This window comes from Schistocerca gregaria, chromosome 2 (genome assembly GCF_023897955.1).
Source record: "Schistocerca gregaria isolate iqSchGreg1 chromosome 2, iqSchGreg1.2, whole genome shotgun sequence".
Taxonomy (NCBI): Eukaryota; Metazoa; Arthropoda; class Insecta; order Orthoptera; family Acrididae; genus Schistocerca; species Schistocerca gregaria.
The window spans coordinates 194,136,463-194,157,587 of NC_064921.1; the positions used below are offsets into that span (position 1 = coordinate 194,136,463).

The window sequence follows — 21,125 nt, forward strand, 5'->3', positions numbered from 1 at the left end:
GGGAAGGCGTCTCGCAGGTTATTGTTTATATCTGCCTGCGCCACAACTGACTTGTCGGGCGCGTCTTTGTTCCTCGCTGAGCCTCTACGTTCCTATCTGCAGCGGATAGGCACTCGTTGCAGGGATTGGCAACTGACCCTTAACATAGACTAATGTAATGTATTGCGAATATATAGAAAGGAGGATCCTTTATTGTATGATTATATGATAGTCACAGCTGCAAAATACTAACGCGAATTCTATATAGACGAATGGAAAAACTGGTAGAAGCCGACCTCAGGGAAGATCAGTTTGGATTCCATAGAAATGTTCGAACACGTGAGGCAATACTAACCCTACGACTTATCTTGGAAAATAGTTTAAGAAAAGGCAAAACTAGGTTTGTAGCATTTTTAGACTTGGAGAAAGCTTTTGACAATGTTGACTGGAATACTCTTTCAAATTCTGAAGGTGGCAGGGTAAAATAGAGGGAGTGAAAGGCTATTTACAATTTGTACAGAAATCAGGTGGCAGTTATAAGAGTCGAGGGACATGAAAGGGAAGCAGTGGTTGATAAGGGAGTGAGACATGGTTGTAGCCTCTCCCCGATGTTACTCAATCTGTATATTGAGCAAGAAGTAAAGGAAACAAAAGAAAAATTCGGAGTAGGTATTAAAATCTATGGAGAAGAATTAAAAACTTTAAGGTTCGCCGATGACATTGTAATTCTGTCAGAGGCAGCAATGACTTGGAAGAGCAGTTGAACGGAACGGACAGTGTCTTGAAAGGAGGATATAAGATGAACAAAACGAGGATAACAGAATGTAGTCGAATTAAGTCGGGTGATGCTGAGAGAATTAGATTAGGAAATGACACACTTAAATAGTAAAGGAGTTTTAGTATTTGGGGGCAAAATAACTGATGATGGTCGAAATAGAAAGGATATAAAATGTAGACTGGCAATGGCAAGGAAATCGTTTCTGAAGAAGAGAAATTTGTTAACATCGAGTATAGATTTAACTATCAGAAAGTCGTTTCTGAAAGTATTTGTATGGAGTGTAGCCATGTATGGAAGTGAAACGTGGACGATAAATTGTTTGGACAAGAAGAGAATAGCAGCTTTCGAAACGTCGCGCTACAGAAGAATGCTGAAGATTAGATGGGTAGATCACATAACTAATGAGGAGGTATTGAATAGGTTTGGGGAGAAGAGGAGTTTGTGGCACAATTTGACTAGAAGAAGGGATCGGTTGGTAGGACATGTTCTGAGGCATCAAGGGATCACCAATTTAGTATTGGAGGGGGCCTTAGAGAGTAAAAATCGTAGAGTGAGACCAAGAGTTGAATACACTGAATGGACGTAGGCTGCAGTACGTGCTGGGAGATGAAGAAGCTTGCACAGGATAGAGTAGCATGGAGAGCTACATCAAACCAGTCTCAGGACTGAAGACCACAATAACAACAACATGGTGGGGAACAAACACTGGTAGCAGTTACGTCTGTAAAATATCTGGGAGTATGCGAACGGAACTATTTGAAGTGGAATGATCATATAAAATTAATTGTTGGTAAGGCGGGTACCAGGTTGAGATTCATTGGGAGAGTCCTTAGAAAATGTAGTCCATCAACAAAGCAGGTGGCTTACAAAACACTCGTTCGACCTATACTTCAGCACTGCTTATCAGTGTGGGTTCCCTACCAGGTCAGGTTGACGGAGGAGACAGAGAAGATCCAAAGAAGAGCGGCGAGTTTCGTCACAGGGTTATTTGGTAAGCGTGATAGTGTTGCGGAGATGTTTAGCAAACTCAAGTGGCAGACTCTGCAAGAGAGGCGCTCTGCATCTCGGTGTAGCTTGCTGTCCAGGTTTCGAGAGGGTGCGTTTCTGGATGAGGCATCGAATATATTGCTTCCCCCTACTTATACCTCCAGAGGAGATCACGAATGTAAAACTAGAGAGATTCGAGCGCGCACGGAGGCCTTCCGGCAATCTTTCTTCCCGCGAACTATATTCGACTGGAACAGGAAAGGGAGGTAATGACAGTGGCACGTAAAGTGCCCTGCGCCACACATAATTGGGTCGGTTGCCGAGTAGAAATATAGAATGTAGATCCCCTCGCCGCCTCCACTCCTCTCCGCGCCCCCCCCCCCCCCCCATTTTTATCTGTGTCACGGATCTGCATGCCCATCTTTGCGCCTACTCTTGAAAGAGAGAGATTTGGGACTGCCCTTCGTGCCTTTCTTTCTCACACGCTATTTTGTTTCCAGTGTCCTAAAACTTCCTTTCCCCACCTTTTGCTCTACTGACTACTCAAGAAAAGTGAGTCTGCTGCAACGCCCCTGGCGTTTTATTGCTGTGCCGTGTCTCGTCTGTTTGGTGTGGTCTTTTTCGTTTAGACGTCGCCGCCAAAACTGCGTGTGTTCTCAGAGCTGTGTGCTTTGTAGTTTGTCGTCTTTACGACAGGGAATGGCTCTGAAGGAAGGGGGGGATGGGGAGGGGGGAACGAGCTGCGCCACAGCCGAGGGTGGCAGGTTTTTTGGAGTGGCAAGTCTTCAATTTCAATATCGTTCCAATAGGACAAGACAATGAAAATTATATACAGACGAAGAAGTGTGAGAATAATTTGTTAATACAAGTCATTCGTAAAATCTAGTGTCTTATTAGAAATTATCTGCTGTATTGTGAAACAGATGACCAAGGAAACGCTCAGTTGGTTGCGTATTTCAAAATAGCAAAGATCACAACTGGCAGTGTTGGCAACTTTGTTTCTACCATGCTCCTTCACAACACTTGAAATGTACCTACGTCACCTGGGAAGACACCACAGAAGCGGGTAACTTCGAAAGAAAGAAATTTAGATAAATGCCATCATATGATGGCCAAACAATTCCTTAAATACCTATAGGGCTACAGCTGAGAAAAACATTGTGTAATAAATAGAGAAAGAGTAAGTCAACTATGCACTGCCCATCACATGCCATAGTCATTTGAATCCAGACGTTGTGATTAATGGGCTTTGTCACGTTGAAAGACCTATGCTATCCTCCCCTACCTCACTCTCGTTTGGACCTGTCATTTCTCTTCTTCTTCTTCTCCTCCTTCTCCTCCTCCTCCTCCTAACCCTCATAAAGGTTCTAAATTATTATTTTTTGCTTTGTAGCTTTATGTTTCCTCCCATTCCCTTATTTTTCTCGGTGTTAAAGCCGTAATAAATACATATTAATGTTTAAGGTAATACGGGAAAAAAAACAGTAAAACCTTATTCTAAAGCTGAAGCAACTAAGATGCACGAAGTGTTTATCCAGATTCGCAGCATTTCACACTTTTTGCTCTCCAACAACTTCATCTATCATATAGCAGTTACTTTTCTCTGCAATAAATGAAAATGCTTTCAAAACTGCTTGTTTTGAAAATCATAAATCATAGTCGTAGCATGTTGGAAATGCCTTCTCAATATTCTAGCACATCCATTGTTTCTTTAAGCATTACGGACACACTACATAGGCACTTACGTTTAATACGCTTTTTCCAAAAAATAAAGCATTTGTATGTCACTCACTGTCCTGTAACCATCCACTTCGTACAGCAGAAGCGAAGACGAGAACGTCAACAATGCAGTACCCAAGTCAGCCGTGTTGGTTGCTACAGGTATCGCGCTGCACACTTCCCTTTTCTCAGGGAACGTGAAAAAGTGAACAGATTTACTTATATATTCTATAAGTGGCATAACTTGATTTTGGAATTATTACTCAAAGTGTATTGCACTGCAAACGTTACAATACTGCTTCACTGGCCAGTGCCTCATTCCTAGCCTAACTCTGTTCTATAAAACGTATTCACGTCCAAAGGACTTATGGAGCCATTCCTGCTTTAAAGATGAAAGAGACACTTTGAGGGACGATCCATTTTAAGCAAATACCAAAATATAGTTGCAAAATATTGGAACAAGCAGCGATAACATAGGTTATCAGCATCCCCAGCAGAACTGATAGTGGAAGTTCTAGTCAAATATGGTGTAGTACATCATTTACACTGAGAACAAAGTGCTAACCAAACTAACCAAACCAACATAACTAACCAAACTAACATATATATTAATTTGCTCGAGAAAATATAAACTTGCAAAGTGCGAACACATCTGACAATATCTAGGACGCAGTAACTAGCATACTTTTGTGATTTATCCTTTGGGTATTGTTTTCTTGCGAAGTAACAAATAACACCCAAACTCATTTCTCTGGTCAAATAATTCTGACATTTTCATTATTGAAATAATTTTCATTAAAAAATGTCTATCCATTTACGTTCTTATTTATGGACAGTGTAGGCTTTTTCTCCGTAAAACGTAGAAACATTTTTGGTCTCAAACATCTCGTTGATCGTGTACGAGGAAGCTAGTGTGTCACGAAAACCAAGCGAACAACACTATTATGATTAAGGAGACAAGAAAGCATATCATCCATTTCTTGTCTAAAACGGATTTAAGACCGTGGTTTGTCGAATCTGTTCCGTCTACAACATGTCTCTTCCAGTCGTAAATTCTGCAAGACATAATACTTTGCTAGACGTTACGGTCCCTTCCGTAGAAGCGTTGTTTCATTTACGAAAAAAAAGAGAAGAAAAAGAAAGTATTTAAATCGCGCCCGACCTCCAGAATTGTAGTTTTCCGCATTTTTTCTGAAATCGGTTGATGTGAATGTCAGAATGGTTCGCTTTAAAAGGACACGAGCGATTTCGTTTCCCATCCCGCTATCACGGTTTTTCCGTCTCCAACGGCCGCGACGTCGATAGTAAAGGACAGTCCTGCACACTTGTGAAAATTGTGGGACGTCATAGAAGAAAGAGGCTCCCACATTTCAGAAGTTGTCAATGGTGCCCCATGTTTAGTACGTTTGTTTTGCCCTCTACGACAAGCTGTTACTGCGAATGTGCCATGTATCATTTGTTGAGTGCAACAATACAACGAGACCGCCGTGAGTGGAATTATTAACTTGTGCCAATAGCTGCAGCTGCAGTAATAGATCTGAACAGGTCGAACGCCCCGGAGAGAAAACGCGCAAGTGCAGGCAATAAGTGGACCACTCTTTGCTCGCTATAGTCGAGAACGAGCAGGGAGTGAGTGCGATACGCCAATTTGTAATGCCTGTGCGTACGGCCGTTTAGTCCCCGCGAAGCCGCTGCCGTTCAGTTCTCACGAAAGCGGTCTGCGGCTTGGGGCTTGGTACTATCCACGTGGGACAGCGATTACGTTTTTACGCGCAGCTGCCACCGCCCTGTGTCTACACAGCTCGCTATTAAACGTCGGCCTTGCTCTGCCCCCTCCCCCACGCCCCTCCACCGGAACCCAGATCTTCTCCGTGGTAGGGGAAGATAGGACAGGGAGAGGGGAGACGGGGGGGGAGGGGGGGGAGGAAGCAACAAATCACAACTCGCGCTCTTTTAAGTGTTTCCATCCACAGCCAGCCACAAGAAAGGCGCAGCGCTCAATTTGTACCGGTATTAATTTCCAAAGACGTTTTGCCCGAAACGCCAAAAGAGGAGGGCGCCACTCGCTCCTCTCTTTCGTTTTCCGTTTTTTCTGCCCCCTTCCTCTGCCGCTCCCCGCCTTCCCCTCGCGCGGTCGCCATCCATTTGCTTTGACTTATGGTTGCGCCCGGCCGCACTGGCCTCGTCTGCAGGGCGGCCAATTTTGCCCACAAACATTTCACTCGGAACAAACGTAGACAGTACAGAGGGGTGACCACGAGAGCGGGGGGGGGGGGGGGGGGGGGGCGGCAGTGGAAGGTGGGAGAGGAAGACAGAATTCTACGAGCACAAAAACCGGCACTAAGGCCGGTGGGGCTCTCTTTTACAAGCAATTATTCAGTTCCATTTTATTGCGTCATTAAGCGAGGCTTGCGTGTACGCGGGTATGTGCGCGGCATATGTGCGGGGTTTTTGCGGCGCACAGGTTGCCCGCCCTGGCCGTTGCATCCCCCCTGAATGAGTTTTTCAGCGCCTCCGCGGGACTGCCCGCCACCTTGAACTGCTATTTGCTCGCCATTGTCTGCCGCACGCTCTCGGCTAATTAAAATTCTACCTCCGGCTCGACGGCAGCGGGGAGCAGGGAGCACGATTCCGCTCAAAAATAAAAGTTACGCCGATTAATTACTACGAAAGCCCTCTCTTTTTTTTCTTTCCTTACTGTACCTTCACAAGGGAACTTTTTTTCCCTCTCTGGCGTCCCCGGCTCGTTTTCTTTGCTACCCGAGCTCAGCTTTAAGTGAAATACGACGTCGAGCTTTAATAATATCGTAATGCAGGTGTAATAACACATTTAATGAAAACGTCTACTGCCCTGGAGCATCGTGGGCCATCCTGGCAGACGTTTGCCTTCAGTAATTATGCGTTTTTGCCATCTGCGACGACAGAAACTTTCCCGCACTTAGATCGCGGGTGGCATCGCCGTCACTTCCCTCCACGGGTAATTAATTGCTAACAGCGAAAGGCGTCTACTGTGCGGAACCCGCAGAGTAGGCTGGCTGTCGAAGTTTATTTGGCGGACGCAGCTATTAGTGTTCGCAGGCGCTCAGAAGCAAACGAAGAAAAAAGTACAGTTACGGTTCTCGCCTAATTAAACCTACACGGTGAAGCTGTTTCGGATTAGTCTCGTCGGCGTGCCTATACACGAAACACTAGGTCTGTGGGATGATGCATGGAGAGGGTATTTAGCTCCTGAACTGACGAGTTACTTTCTAGCAAAAAGTATGTGTATGGGACATCGACTGGATTAGTTTTAAAAAGGTTTCAAAACGAACCCATCTATTGAAAATGTTGCCACGCCCGACGTTCCCCAGCGAAATGTGACATACTTTGCTTTTCTTGAATCTACATAAGTAATTTGGATTGCATTTTACCAGCTCTCTAAGATTGTGGTAGCTTACCGTCAAGTGAAGTCAACAAAACTACAAAATAACTTTGACAAGACATCTGAATGGTGCAAAGAAAAGGATTGACCCTGAACCGTAGAAGCTGTGGAGTCATCCATGTACGTAGCTAGAAAATACCTGATTCATGATAAACGACACAAATTTGCGTGGTGTCGATCCATTTAAACATATGCTGATACTACGTAATAACAACTTAACCTGAAGGAGTCACGTATAAAATGTTGGCCGGCCCTGGTGGCCGAGCGGTTGTAGGCGCTACAGTCTGGAACCGCGCGACCGCTACGGTCGCAGGTTTGAATCCTGCCTCGGGCATGGATGTGTGTGATGTCCTTAGGTTAGTTAGGTTTAAGTAGTTCTAAGTCCTAGGGGACTTGATGACTTCAGATGTTAAGTCCGATAGTGCTCAGAGCCATTTGAACCATCTTTTATAAAATGTTGTGGAGAGCCAAGGACAGAGGTTTGATGGCAGAACGCTTAAAATCTGCATCAAATCTTCTAAATAAACCGTTCTTCTGGAATATTTCTGTTCATTAGAAGATACTTGCCAGACAGGAAATGAACGTGAAGGAAGTGCTGTTCGTATCGTGTTATCACGATAAAAAGGAGAGTGTCACGGACGTTTATTTTAAAAAAGCAATCTCTTGTTGCAGTAAAATGTTTTTTTTTTTTTTACAAAGTATTAGGAAACAAATTTCTCCCGCAAAGGTCTAAGTATTTTGCTATGTCTCACTTAAAGAAGGACGAATGACTATTGCGATGAAATAAAGATGGATCAGAGCACGCAAGGAAAAGTCTGCTTTTTTTTCCCCACTCGGTCCTCGACACTGGGAAGTTAGACAAATTGGAAGTGTTGTGTTGCACAATACGTAAAACGCAAAACCTTCCCACAACGGTCGCGAATCTCTTTAACGCACAACGCTATTTTTTTTCTTTATCTTTACGAATCCATATCTTACTTCTCGTACGGCTCTGAACCGTACTGCAGAGAAGCATGGTCTGAACCTCCGCTTCAGGGTTTCTGAATGAGTCCGCTTTGTTAATGCATTCCTAGCGAACTTCGTGATAGCTACTTCAACTACAGTGCCACCTTAGCGCGTCGTTATCCTGTGTTATGCAACCACGGACCCGTTGCCTGGAAAATCCAATGATGGTTCTGTATGTTCCGAGTGCGTGCCCTCTGGGAGCAGAATCAAAGTGTATCCTTAAAAAGTTTGGGGCAGGATCAGAGTCTACCAGCTGCAGCTGGTCTGAAAGTGTCATTAAATGTCCGGGAAAGGGCTTGTCGTTGTTGAGAGCAAAAATGGCTCTGAGCACTATGGGACTTAACATCTAAGGTCATCAGTCCCCTAGAACTTAGAACTACTTAAACCTAACTAACCTAAGGACATCACACAAGGCACAGCCATCACGAGGCAGAGAAAATCCCTGACCCCGTCGGGAATCGAACCCGGGAACCCGGGCGTGGGAAGCGAGAACGCTGTTGAGAGCAGGTAAGGGCCACACACAAGAGCGTTTCTCTTGTATAATTCCAGGTGTCCCCCTTGAGGGGAGGGGACTTTCTCCTCACCTACACACACACACACACACACACACACACACACACACACACACACACACACACACACACACAAAGCATGTGGGAGAGGGGGTGGTGGTGGTGGTGGTAGAGAGAGAGAGAGAGAGAGAGAGAGAGAGAGAGAGAGAGAGAGAGAGAGAGACTACTCCACTAGCACTGTTCCGACGAAAAAGGCAAGACAGCGTTTCGAGTATAGTGCGACGGTCGCCGTCAGCTGGAGAACTTTGCTGCGGGCAGGTGCCGGTGCTCGCTGGCTATCGATTATCGCGTCGATAGAATTTGTTTCTCCACCTGCGGTCGCAGCAGGAATGCGCCCCTCTCCGCCTCAGGCGCGGCAGGTACGCACCCCAGACGATTCTCACCCAGCGGAGCGAGGCGACACTTCCGTTATTATGTGCTATGAACTGCGCGACTCGAGGCACGCAGTCCCTCCTTCACTATTCTCGTGCGACTCGTAAGTAATGGACGAGCGAGCTGCGCTGGGGTCCACACGGCGGTCGTAATGCACACGAGGTGTGAACACCCCCGTTCTGATTGACCTCCCAGTCAGAAACAGGAACAGTAACAGCTGTTGGATATCAGTCAACTCATTTCTACCCCATTCCCAGGACCGGTTTAAGGGCCAAACCACACAAGCAGCCGCTTGCGGCGCTACAATAATTCTAGTGCAAAATCTGTAGCGAAAACTGACGCAGGGGTAAGCATACACTAAACATGTGGACGCGAAGCAGCTGTTTACGAGACAGTCACGAATATGCGGTTATTGACTTCGGTATTTGTTACTGTGCAATTTAGTGTATTATGTTTGAAATGTAAGCTTTCGACTGTTTCCTTACCTAAGTGGCTTACAATTTCTCTCAAGCTTACGTTACCTTGCGGAAGTTAGTAACTATCGCGATTTTATTCACAAAGTATTGCTATCTCATATCACACGCAAATTTCTGGTTTCCTTATCAGTTCCACTCGCAAAAATTTGGCTACATTTATCGATCTTAGATACTTTCATGTCAAAACTTATAAAATTTATCTGCTTATTGGTGAATTTTCGTCATATGTGACATCCAACTTACGCAGTTGTGTCTTATGCCTAACACTTAAATGTAAAATTAGATTTTTTTGTATTATTATAGTAGTCTTTCCACTGAAAAGTGAAATAACTTGTAAAATATACATCGAAATACTTCCATTTCTAAACTGAAAGGAAATAGAAATTTCATATTTTTCGTCCTTTCAAAAAACTCACGTTAAAAGACAGCACATTTTTTTTAAGCTAGAAGAATGTAATTTGTGTAATTTTTAAAGTCTTCACTAAAAGTTTTTAAAAATGACAGCAATTACCTTAAACAGATTTCTATTAATATTAAGTACGGGAGTTCAGTAATTTATTTCTGTTATCGAGGAATATGTGATATTCATTTATTACAAAAATAACACTTACACAATCACTGAATACCAATTTATTTTTAAAGGTATTACCAAGATCCCAAGAAAATGGAACTCATGTCTGACGGAGGTAGGGGGGAGGGAGGGAAGGGAGGAGGGGGAGAGCTTGTGCCATATAAAATGTTACTCGTGCAAGAATATGGTCTCGCAACGACACTGCCATAGTCCATCAACCAGTTCACCAAAGAAGTTGGTGCAATTAGTGTTTGAGATGTTATTGTTGTCATCGTTTTGATCATCATCAGTAAGGTTTATCTGCTGCATTCCTGTCGCTTGCCACTCCACTTCTACATAACTGCTGCGGCCCACATTACTCTGCCTACTCTTGCAGGTCTTCCTGACAGTGTTCCTTCAATTACAGTTTCCAGAAATGGGAAAATGGGTATGGTGGAGCATTATTTGGAGTGGGAGGAGCAAGAGAAAGTCGTAAAATTTCAGTCTGCTGATTGTTTCTCTTTATTTTCGTACAAGCAGTTTAGGGACAGCGGTTCATCTACAAATTATTTGTTAAAGTTGTGAATAAGTGTCACCATAGTGAAGTAACAGTTTCATATCGACAAATTGCTCCATAATTATAACGAAAGATCTGAAGATGGCCAAGTGGCCTGGAACTGGTTATATGAAAATAAAAGGAAGCGATCTGCTCACTAGCCTGCCGCTGTGGTCGAGCGGTTCTAGGGGCTTCAATCTGGAACCACACGACCGCTACGGTCGCTGTTTCGAATCCTGCCTCGGCCATGGATGTGTGTGATGTCCTTAGGTTAGTTAGGTTGAAGTAGTTCTAAGTTCTAGGGAACTGATGATCTCAGATGTTAAGTCCTATAGTGCTCAGAGCCATTTGAACCATTTTTTGATCTGATCACTTAAAAAGGGCAGTTTTGTATAAATAAAATCAGGGAAGCTCCGTAACGACGAAAGTGCCCTGTTTGCAAGGAAGATGAGATGAGAATTAAGGTGAAGGATGAAGAGGAGGTGAAGGAGGAGTTGAAGATGTACTATGGTTTAACTTTTATGACAGACAATCTGCCTACGTTTACCGTCATGGATAACGGAATTCAGGCAGAGCATAGTATTACAATCTTGTCATATTTAGGTGTAAGAAACTGAGAATGGAAATCAAATTCGCAGTTAATTCGTAGACGTTCTTGAGGATTTGAATTTTAATTGAATTTTATGTTTGATGGAGTATGTTTACTGTGCGGTTATGAAGCCACTCGGAAAAGACAGGAAGAGGTTGACACCATAAATGAGTCAACTAAATGAAGTGGAAAGAAATGTATCGAGAAATGGAGAGAGAGAGGTAGAGGGGGAGAGAGAGGTAGAGGGGGAGAGAGAGGTAGAGGGGGAGAGAGAGGTAGAGGGGGAGAGAGAGGTAGAGGGGGAGAGAGAGGTAGAGGGGGAGAGAGAGAGAGAGGTAGAGGGGGAGAGAGAGTGAGAGGTAGAGGGGGCAGAGAGAGAGAGTGAGAGGTAGAGGGGGCAGAGAGAGAGGGAGAGGGGGCAGAGAGAGAGGGAGAGGGGGCAGAGAGAGAGGGAGAGGGGGGAGAGAGAGGGAGAGGGGGGAGAGAGGGATAGGGGGAGAGGGGGTGAGGGAGAGGGTGAGAGAGGGGTGAGAGAGAGAGGGGTGAGGGAGGAGAGGGAGGAGAGAGGAGAGGGAGGAGAGAGGAGAGGGAGGAGAGAGATGGATGGATGGAGGGAGGGAGGGAGGGAGGGAGGGGGAGGGGAGAGAGAGAGAGAGAGAGAGAGAGAGAGAGAGAGAGAGAGAGAGAGAGAGAGTTGGTTAACTCACCGCTCGGCCCGCCTCATTGTTGTGAAGATTCATCTTCTCCCGGAGGGAGCGTCCGCGCTCGCCCGTGTCGACGAACTCGCGGGAGAACTTAAAGCCGTAGTCGATGTTGTCGGAGCAGCCGCCCCACTCCCAGTCGGCCGCCGCCTGCGCCGCGGTGCGGCCCCCGGTCGCCGCCACGCCCGTCCCCGCAGGCGCTGCCGACAGCAGCCCACCCGCTCCTGCGAGCACCACAACAATACCACTCACCTGACATCTCTGGACAGTCGAAAACTCCACAGATTTCACTGGAATATCATCTCCTGTGAGAGAAGTGTGTTACTGCTCTTTCATGTCACTGCCACTAGTGCGGTTTTAAGTAAAAATAGCATGAGCTATGTCATACATTAAAATCAGGACAGGATAGATCTAAGTCAGAATTGATGGGAGAAAAGTTCATAGTAGCATACGTAGCAGACGGAAGATTTGCGTTAGATTTGGAAGAAGGCTGAAGCTTCTTATGTTGGACTATGTTGCCCGAGTACTTTGTAGCTGTCACTCAAATACAGGTGCACAGTTACACACTTAATGCCACTACATCGGCAACCAACGTCGGCAAATATATTTGTATATTTGTTGGGATATAGTACACCAACAAAATTTGTGAATCATATGGATACAAAATTTGATTGAAATTAATCCAAGCGTTCCTGAATTAACTTGCTATGTCACTGTCTTTTCATTTCCATCCATATGGGTGGTAGTTGGCTCTGACCCCAACAGAAACCTTCACAGGTATGCGCAACAATAAGTCACCAATGTTTCATCGCCATCGTATGAATGGTATAGGAACACATAGAAGACGAACTCACAAATATTCATTTTTTAATGGAATATAAAATATACATTGTAGATGTTAGTGTCCAAAACCTGACTACCCCCCTAAAGTTGGTCCCAAGGTTTTTCGCTGTGTATTCTCTTAAGGTCTAGCGGAACCAATACATGTCGTAGGTCAGGCTTGCACCACTCCGGCGCGGACTGCTGCCTCACTCGTTATTTATGTTTGCCAGTAGGCTACATGTTTTGACAATGGAAAATCTTTTTTCTGCCTTGTACTACATTTTCCGTTATGGCAGATAAGCCATTCAACATGTGTCTGTTCTTGATTAATAAGTTTCAAATCTTAGTTTTTATGAGTAAACGGTCTCATTCAGATATATGGTTAACAAAATATACGCTGTAGTTGCTTAAACCAGACCCCTTACTTAATGTTTCAAATCTCTCGTATTAGTACACACTTTTATTCTTTTGGAATTCTAGTGCAGTTTCGAAGAGGATAATGGCGAAGGTTGATTAAAGAAAGTGGAGTCGTTCTAAAATGACTAAAGCTATTGACGTAGTCCATAAAAATAAAATGAGTTGGAAGGAGGTCAGTAAGCAGTTTAATGATCCAGAAATAACCCTTACGAGGCTGTCCAGCATGAAGTACGGTACCCCAGAGGAAGCAGCAAAAAACAAAACAGGCGGACCTACAGTTCGAGTAAAGATTTCGAAAAAGATCTTGTATAGTACTGTCTTGCTATGGAAGTTTCTCTCTTTGGACTTACTAATAAGGAATTGTGAATAATGGCATTACAGTTGTCCAAGGGGAATAACAGTTAATACCCGTTCAAAGGCGAAATTGCTGGTGGAAATTTGGTTTCGTGACGTTTAACGAAAATATTAACCCAACTGTTAGAATGAAAACCTACAGGAACATAGTACGGAAGAGCAATTGGATTAAGCAAAGGAATCATGGAGACAAAATGGTTCAAATGGCTCTGAGCACTATGGGACTTAACATCTGAGGTCATCAGTCCCCTAGAACTTAGAACTAGTGAAACCTAACTAACCTAAGGACAACACAACACGCAGCCATTCATAGAGACATCCTTTAACTTTCTGGAAGATGCAGTATTAAACCTACTTTGAAACTATAAGATGTTTTCTCTTATTCAGTACCTATGTCCAATCTTGTTTAGTGCTTTTTGCTTCTTTTTAAAAGGGAGTCCGTTTTAATTAAGGCTTCTAAGAGTAAAACGTAAGTGGTGCATAACATTATATTAAAATTATGATACGGTTTTGAAACATGTAACAGGTACATGATTAAGGAATTTGTTGCTAGCGCACTCGAGCAGATGTAATTTCGATGGACTGCTCACGCACTGCCTGCGATATGTAAGCTATAAGAGTATCTCAGACCAGAGAGCAGTGTCTGTAGCAGTAGTAGTAGTAGCAGCAGCAGCAGCAGCCGCCATGAGTCGTGTTGACTGGGCCGGTCTTGGGGAGCGGTGGCGGAGCCTGAGCATTGTAGCAGAAGGTAAAAGCACCCTCGCGCATATGTGCTATTGTATCAGGTCCCATGTGAAACGTTTTAAAAAAATCTCTTAATAATAATCTCTCTCATAAAAACATTAACTTCTCGCAATCATTGATCTCAATTTTAATAATTTACTAATTTCTCCGATCCATGGTCATCCTGATTATTGTAAAGAAAAATCTGTCGTTTCTTTTATACATGACAGATCTATCGGCCAGCATTGCACAAGGCTGTGCCAGCAAAGTTTAGTTTCATATAGGAGCAGATATATACGCGTTATCCGGCGACTTTATTGAGGTAAGAATTTTCAATTTATGCAGTATGATCTTCCAGGGCCACGGCGCAACACTGCTGACGTGTAAAATTTACCAGTTTAAATTCAGAGTCAATTATTGAAAGGTTATAAGTGAGCCACAATTTTATTGAGAGATTAGTCACATTTTATTATTGACAGGTTACGCAATTTTTTTACTGGGAGGTTACGCTCAATGTGAGTGCAATACATAACTATTTTTATCTGTTGGAAAGTTACATTGAATGTGAATGAAATAAATAATTACATTGTTTTTACTGTTGGGAGGTTACGGAATTATTATCTGTTGGGATGCTACAAACAATTGTCTACTATTTTCTGTTTTAAAAAAAATCAAAAGCAAAGTGGAGAGGGGGGAGGGTGTCTGGCTTTGGACACTTTCCTCTGTTAGATTTTTTTTTCTGGAGACGTATTGGCGGCTCGGCTCCTTACCTGCGGCGGCGGCGGCGGCGGTGCCGGGCAGAGGGTGCTTGGCGTGGGCGTGACCGCGGTGCGCGTAGCTGTGGTCGCACGAGCAGGCCGACACGCTGCCCTCGGAGCAGGCGCGCGCTATCGCGTGCGTCACGCCGGCGCTCGTGATGGCGTAGATGAACGCCGTCTCCCGGCAGCCTGCAACACGACCCACACCGCGTAACGGGCCTCCTCATTATGTGCTCACAGCAAAATGTCGTTCAGCTATAACTACTCGGCGCTACTACTATGAAGCAGTGTCCGTATCACGAAGGGAAAACTGCATATTCACTGCTTCGTACAATTAAGCATGCCATAACCTACGCTCTACAATGTGTAAACTTACGCTAAAGGTCTAACACAGTAAGTCAAGTACTAAACCTAGAATCTGTGTATGTTTCTTGAGGATACATAACTTTCGCCGCGCCATTTACTCAGACTATTTTCGTGTAGCACTGGAGAATGAAAACACTTTCTGTTAGCGACTTCCAACAAACTTTAAACACAATTTCAGACTATTCTATTTTTTTTTCTCGCTGTAATGACTTTACATGCTCTGTTCTAAATACACTACTGGCCATTAAAATTGGTACACCAAGAAGAAATGCAGATGATAAACGCGTATTCATTGGACAAATACAGGGTGTTACAAAAAGGTACGGCCAAACTTTCAGCAAACATTCCTTACACACAAAGAAAGAAAATATGTTATGTGGACATGTGTCCGGAAACGCTTACTTTCTATGTTAGAGCTCATTTTATTACTTCTCTTCAAATCACATTAATCGTGGAATGGAAACACACAGGAACAGAACGTACCAGCGTGACTTCAAACTCTTTGTTACAGGAAATGTTCAAAATGTCCTCCGTTAGCGAGGATACATGCATCCACCCTCCGTCGCATGGAATCCCTGATGCGCTGATGCAGCCCTGGAGAATAGCGTGCTGTATCACAGCCGTCCACAATACGAGCACAACGAGAATCTACATTTGGTATCGGGGTTGCGTAGACGAGAGCTTTCAAATGCCCCCATAAATATAAGTCAAGAGGGTTGAAGTCAGGAGAACGTGGACGCCATGGAATTGGTCCGCCTCTACCAATCCATCGCTCACCGAATCTGTTGTTGAGAAGCGTACGAACACTTCGACTGAAATGTGCAGGAGCTCCATCTTGCATGAAGCACATATTGTGTCGTACTTCTAAAGGCACATGTTCTAGCAGCACAGGTAGCGTATCCCGTATGAAAGCATGGCGGTGAATCGAGGAAGTACAGTACATACTGACGAAACTAAAATGAGCTCTAACATGTAAATTAAGCGTTTCCGGACACAATAAGTGCGCAGAGTGGATGTTTGTGTGTATGAGCACGATCACCTACCAGACTCCTCGATTGATGTCATCAAAATCTAGCACAGAAACAACAGACCTTTTGAGTATCAGCACTGTGGGGTTTATAAGCTCCTAGCTCCAGTAGGACCAAAAGATATGGGCAAAAACGATATAAAGAGAAGCCTTACTTGAAACGCCAGAACGCATTCAGCAATTGGTAAATACTAACATGGAGACGTGTTTTGTATATTCCCAAGCTTTTTCGTCTTTACATTGTCGAAGCCTTTCTCTAGGTCCACAAATGCTAGGAATGTATCCTCAGTTTTTTTTCTATGTTCCTTACTTTAGTAATCGGAATGTCAGAACTCCTCTTCCACTACTATTTCCCGTTCTGTGACCAAACTTACCTCCACCCAGTAAGCATTCAGCCTTCATTTCTGTCCTTCTGTTTATTGTTACTGGCAGCACGTGAAAAGCGTGATTTGGCAAATTGATGTCCCGATAGCTTTCAAATTCATCAATACATACTTTTTTTAAATGGTGATACTAATGAAAATCGATGAATCTTGACTACCTTTATATAAGCATTCTGTATTTACGTGGAAGAATCTGAAGATGAGGATCAGTTTGGTTTTCGGAAAGGTAAGGGCACGACCGAGGCCCTTCCGACGTTGTGATTGTTAATGGAAGCAAGACTTAAGAAAAACCAAAACACGTTCACAGAATTAGTCAATCTCGAGGAAGCTTTCGGCAATTTAATACGGTACAAGATGCGAAATTCTCAGAAAAACAGAGTGAGATATATGACAAGACAGATCATACACAATATGTATAATAACCAAGAAGGAACAATAGGTATGGAAGACCTATAACGAAGTGCTCTGAGTAAAAATGGTGTAAGGCAGGTATATAGTTGTCCGACCGTACTGTTCAACGCTTCTACTCAGGAGCAGTGACAGATATAAAAGAAAGCTTATTGAGTGGGATTAAAATTCAGGGCAAAAGTATTTGCTGACATTGCCATCTTCAGTGAAAGTTAGGAAGGATTTCAAGACCCGTGATATGGGATGAACAGTCTGGTGGGCACACACAACAGAACTCGAAAGGAAAACGAAAGCACTGAGGAGTGGAAGAAAGGATTTTGCCAGTAAACTTCACATGAAAATAAGGGACCACAAAGTAGACAAAGTGAGGGAATTCTGCTACCATGCAAGCAAAATAATACGTGTCCAACGGAGCAAGGAGAAAGGAGAACGTCTAAGCAGACCAGCACAGACGAATAGGCCATTACTGGTCAAGACATGTCTGTTAGTATCAAACGTCAGCCTTAACCCAAGAAAGAAATTTTTGAGAATATGCATTTGGAGCACTGCAGTGTATTGGAGTGTATCGTGGACTGTGGGAACACTGGAAAATCAGAGAATCGAAGCGACTGAGATGTGGAGCTATTGAAGAACGCTGAAAATTGGGTTGACTCGTAGAGTAAGGAATGAGGTGGTTCTCGGCAGAATCTGTGAAGAAAGGAACATACGGAAAACACTGGAAAGAAGACAACTGTTTAGGGATCAGGTGATAGCTTCCGTAATACTAGACACGTGGGTACTCAAAAACAGGACGGGATGAGTAGTACCATTGTCTTGAGTGCTAACAGGAAGCACGGAGAAACGGATTCTTAGACGGCAGAGTTAGTGGTGACCTGCGGCCGCCGTCCTGAATAAAGACTTTTCGTCACTGAGACCTCTGCCCCAACCCCCTCCGCCTGCGCAGCTTAATGACGGCCTTTGATCATGGGCTGCATGACCAGTGGCCGGCTTACAATGGGTGCTCCTGGCGCGCGCATAATCACCAGTCCCCAGTAGAGGCGATGAGAGTGGAGCACAGCGGTGGCAAGTACCCAGCCAGCCGTCTTGACACACAACTCGCCGCTAAACAGCAGCGTGCGCCCTCGCCCAGTGCAGAGACAATGGCCCTTTGGAGGGCCGGTCAAAGGGAAGGGGTAAGTGCAGGGTGCACTCGCGAGATTAGGCGCGCACCACTCGCCCTTCAAAGGGCCGGCGAGCGCCCACCTGAGGAGGGACAGCCGATACGGCGGAAGCGGCCCCGGCCTACAATGTGCCAGGAAACCGCAAACAAACAGACAGGGGGCGTGCCGAAACGTAATCCCGACGCAGCGGGCGCGTCCTGAAATTATAGCCACGCAATACCGCAGCGCCTCCCACTGTTAGTTGCCACGGCACCACCCCTCTCTTCTCACGAGCCTTTTCTCGATACTCGGCGATATTTGATATCGCCAATGGTTATACGGTTTCTCACGAGTGACCCGGTTCCTATGGTGCGTCGGGAAACGTTCTTGGAAACGTCGGCGCTAAAGTGTTCCATTTTTCAAATAATTTGGTTCCAGTGAACTTTTCAAGTATGAAACATCTATTATGTATATTTTCAGACTGAAGCACGTCGAAAATTTTGTACAAAGGCCAGGATTCGAACCCAGGTCCCCTGCTCATTAGGCAGATGCGTCAACCACTACGCGACCCTGGCAAGTGGCTTTGCACAAATGCACAGACCACCCCAGCACACCATCATCTTCAATCCAGATTCCCTTCACAACGCAGACCATCCGGTATTCCGCATAAATTCGAACAACGTTGCAGAGGCTTTCCAGATGTGTTGGAATAGCCTCTCAGCATCGAACGAAACGGGGATTCTGCCTGAATGCCGGGCATATATGCTTTACTCGAATCAAGACCTTTATAAACTGGTTGGTTGATTTTGGGAAAGGGGCCAAAGAGCGAGGTCATCTGTTCCATCGGAATAAGGAAGAAAGTCCAAATTCCCACTCGCTCCTTCAACCCACTTGGTATTCCCTCCAAATTAGATAACATGCCGTGCCGGCATTTGCCTGAAATGATTTCGGGAAATCACGGAAAACCTAAATCAGGATGCAGGGAAACGGGTTTGAACCGTCGTCCTCCCGAATCCGAGTCCAGTGTGCTAACCACTGCACCACCTCGCTCGGTCCTTAACAAGTCTCAAACGCCTATGATTGACCAGAAAGGCGTGCTGCGGTAGTCTGCGAAGTTGTGCAAAGCCATTATGCCAGTGTGGCTTAACGGTTCGCCCATCTGCCTTGTGAGCAGGAGGCCCAGTTTCGAACCCTGACCTTGGTACACATTTTCATGCATCCCTTTAGTCTGCATGTATACATCACATAAGGTTGAGAACTGAAAAAGTCTCTGGAACCATATAGTGTGATTTGAATTAAGAAGCAATGTCTGGGTTTGAGGTAGGATCCCTCTTTTCGTTCGACACTGAAATGTTATTCCAATATAGTCGCAGAGGGTTTGCAATGATCTTCGAATTTCGAGTGAACACCAAGTGGGCTCAAGGAGTTAGTGGGAATTTGGACTGAGAGGGATGCGTGCTAGGGTAGTCCATGTCGTTGTACAAAGCCACCGTGCCAGTGTGCTCAGTGCATCTGTCTGGTGAGCGGAAGAACCGTGTTCGAATCTTGGCCTTGGTACAAATTTTCGTTCATCGATCCAGTCTGCATATTACACATCAATAATGATCCAGTCCGCACATACACATCATTGATATTTTATTTTTCTTCCAGCCCACGTTTGATTTATTAAATATACTACTCAGCAGATCGGAAGACACACAATATATTTAGCGCAATGCAATCTGACTTTCAATAATCCCTACAAAATAATGGCCCTGACTAACAATGACCTATACCTTACATGAATCACTTACAGAAATCTTCGTTACTCAGACTACTGCAATACAGCGAGCGCCAATACTGCCAGCTAAATAAAAGATTCTAACTACTGAAGGCACTAACTACTGATAGGCATAGTTGGCAAATGAAAGATTTTGATGGAGAACAAACAATGTATTTAGCTTAATAGTAATAAATGAAAAGCACCAGTTTGCTTTTGTTCTACAATATTACTTTTATTGTTAACCGGTTTTCGGCTTACAAGGCCATCTTCAGACATCTGTTAATTCTGTTAATACCTTAATAGTGTTCAAAAGTCATATGTCAGTTCATGACATCCAGTGTTACAAATTTCCTTTTTCTGACGGACAAACATCCACATCCACCACTGCTGGTGGCTCACCTCCAACTGCGCAACGCTACGCGCTGTTCACATCCAGCTGCCCAACACTACAATAGCGAATATTACAACAATGCCAGCCAGCCACAGACTGCACACAGCACAGTCAGTGAATTTCGTACAGAGCGCTGCGTGGCGTTACCAACATAAAAACCTAAACAGCCTACTTACAGAATCACCGGAATACAAAAGATAGCTCCACCAACGCAGTGTCCTTTTATACCTCGTCAACGCGATAATACCTCATGTATATGTCCATATGGACATCACATGACTTCTGTACCCTCAGTGTATTTGTGAAGACTAAACAAGTAGATGCTTAATCCCATGATTTAAGGCGGCGGCGACGACATTCGAAAGGCATTCGACAGGAAGGATCTGTTGCTGTGGTGGTTGTGTTGCCGAGTGCTTTATGCTGATACAGTGCGGAGCTCAGAGTGGACCGGCTGCAGCCGACACACGGGACAAGTCACTAGCGGTTTCCAGTGGGCTCGCAGACGGTCGCAGCGGCAGAGAGATCGGCCCGTAAAGTGGCGGCGGAGTTGTGGGAGGTAGGCCCCCGCGCGTGCGCGCGCCGGGCCGTGTAACCCGAGCCGGGCCGGGCCGGCTATTAAGACGGCGAGTGTCCCTGGCGATCGGCCGGCCGGCCGCAGGTCATCGTGATGACGTAATTACCCGGGCGGGCAGGCTCAGGGGCCGCCACCATTAGCACGATATCCATAACTCAGGCCGGGCCGCGAGGGTACAGTCGCCGCCGCAGCCCAGGCGCTCGAGCGCTCGCTGTGGCCGACCTGGGGCGGGCTGGGCACACAGGTCTTCAACGATCCACAACAGCACTATCGTCTTTCCTTGACGTGGAGAGCAC

The 21,125-nt window shown here is 45.0% G+C and overlaps 1 protein-coding gene across 1 annotated transcript in view; it reads right to left on the reverse strand.

Annotated features, from left to right (window-relative positions):
• The window catches only part of LOC126336661 (protein Wnt-1-like), a 175,172-nt gene that overhangs the window by 13,799 nt on the left and 140,248 nt on the right, over positions 1-21,125 (reverse strand). Inside the window, exons 3-4 of the mRNA XM_050000602.1 lie at positions 14,792-14,968; positions 11,712-11,929 (exon numbers count right to left, since the gene is read on the reverse strand). Of these exons, the coding sequence (XP_049856559.1) occupies positions 11,712-11,929; positions 14,792-14,968 (395 nt within the window). The remainder of the gene's footprint in view (positions 1-11,711; positions 11,930-14,791; positions 14,969-21,125) is intronic.